The following is a 1,518-nucleotide window of genomic DNA, read 5'->3' on the forward strand; positions in this document are numbered from 1 at the left end:
AGGGGCTGGGACCTGTTCCTGATGTAGAGTCTTTCCTTGGTATGCTGTTCTTCATCTTTATGGTTAACTTCACTCTAGGGGCAGAATTAAATGGGGGCTTGATTTAAATACTTTTGTGTGTCTCATAGTGACAGCTTCTTCATTTACTGTAGAATTCTTTTCAGAACACCTTTTGCAACATCGCTCCTTATAGTTGAACCTTCTTCTAACTGTAATATTCACTCTAAAGATTAATGATGTGATTCAAAATCCAAACATTAATAACGTTTCGAGCAGAATGATCCAGTTGTGCTCAAATTGCAGGTATAAAACAAGTGATTTTTAATAACCTGATCTTAAGATTTGCTAGTGTTGGCTAGAAACTTACAAAAAGTGCACAGAGAATTCTTAAAACAGCTATTTTTTGTTTTGACAATTATCCAAATAAAAATGAAGTTTTAAAAACTATGCAAATTTATTAGAAAGTTAAAAGGAATAAATGTGACTGATATTTAATTTGCCTTAATTGTAGTAAGAAGTGAACTGTTCAGAAAGTAGCTAGGATGTCATGGATAATACCAGCTTCCAAGTAAATAGTCTGTTAACATAGCTGCTACTCTTTCATTTTTCACTATCTCTGCATGTGAGCACAAAGGATGCTAAATTGTTTGTATTCTTCTTTGAGAAGAAGACACGTGAGTCTTTTGCACATCAGTAGCTTGAAAAGCAAGAATTGGTGGCATTTCCAAAATATTCTAACCGGGCTTATAAATAGCTGGCTTATGGTTTTGATTGTTCAGTGTCCAAAAAAAGTCCGTTTCTAAATGGTAGGAATGGGTGTGCTGTTTAATAAACTTAATACTTGTCATGATTTACAGCAATCTACCTAGGTTCTCATTCGCTTCATGCATTGAATCATGGGAAAGTTGGCAAACTTGAAGTAAAAGATGTTTCCTTACAGGGGAAGGAGCTGTTGATCCCAATGACCCCAACAGGGAAAGCACACTGAATCAACTTGCGAAAACAGAGATTTCACTGTCTCTAACAAGCAAATACGAGTTACGAGAAGGTGAAGATCAGGATCTCAAAAGCCTGATGATAAAGTAAGTTTTGCTCAAAAACCTGTATTCTGGTGATACTTTTTTTTTAAAAAAGTTGCTTCCACGCTGCTGCCCTGCCTAAGTGCATTTCTGAGGTGCTGAGTGCACTCAGTTTTCAAAAGCCAGTTTGTGTTCAGTCCTACTCAAACTTTTGCAAAAGTCAGATAAACCGTCAATTCTTCTGGAAAGAATAATCATACTGCCACTTATGTTTTGGACAGTGACTGGATCATTATCTAACCTAGTAAGTACTTTTCCATGAAGCTGTAAAACCATTCTGCTTTAAAACACTACAGCCTTGGGAAAGCAGAGATGAAAATCTGTCTAGCCTTGTAAGGGATGGACAGTGCCACGCTGTCCTCTTCTCCCCCTCAAAGGAAGACACTTCCCTGACATACTGCCATCAGGCATTTGGAAAGGATGCAACTGTCACTTCAGC

The 1,518-nt window shown here is 37.4% G+C and overlaps 1 protein-coding gene across 1 annotated transcript in view; it reads left to right on the forward strand.

Annotated features, from left to right (window-relative positions):
- IQGAP2 (IQ motif containing GTPase activating protein 2) overlaps nucleotides 1–1,518 on the forward strand; it is a 109,123-nt gene that overhangs the window by 98,596 nt on the left and 9,009 nt on the right. Inside the window, exons 31-32 of the mRNA XM_009327312.1 lie at nucleotides 3–39; nucleotides 941–1,082. Coding sequence (XP_009325587.1) covers nucleotides 3–39; nucleotides 941–1,082 — 179 coding nt within the window. The remainder of the gene's footprint in view (nucleotides 1–2; nucleotides 40–940; nucleotides 1,083–1,518) is intronic.

This window comes from Pygoscelis adeliae, unplaced genomic scaffold (assembly GCF_000699105.1).
Source record: "Pygoscelis adeliae isolate BGI_AS28 unplaced genomic scaffold, ASM69910v1 Scaffold26, whole genome shotgun sequence".
Taxonomy (NCBI): Eukaryota; Metazoa; Chordata; class Aves; order Sphenisciformes; family Spheniscidae; genus Pygoscelis; species Pygoscelis adeliae.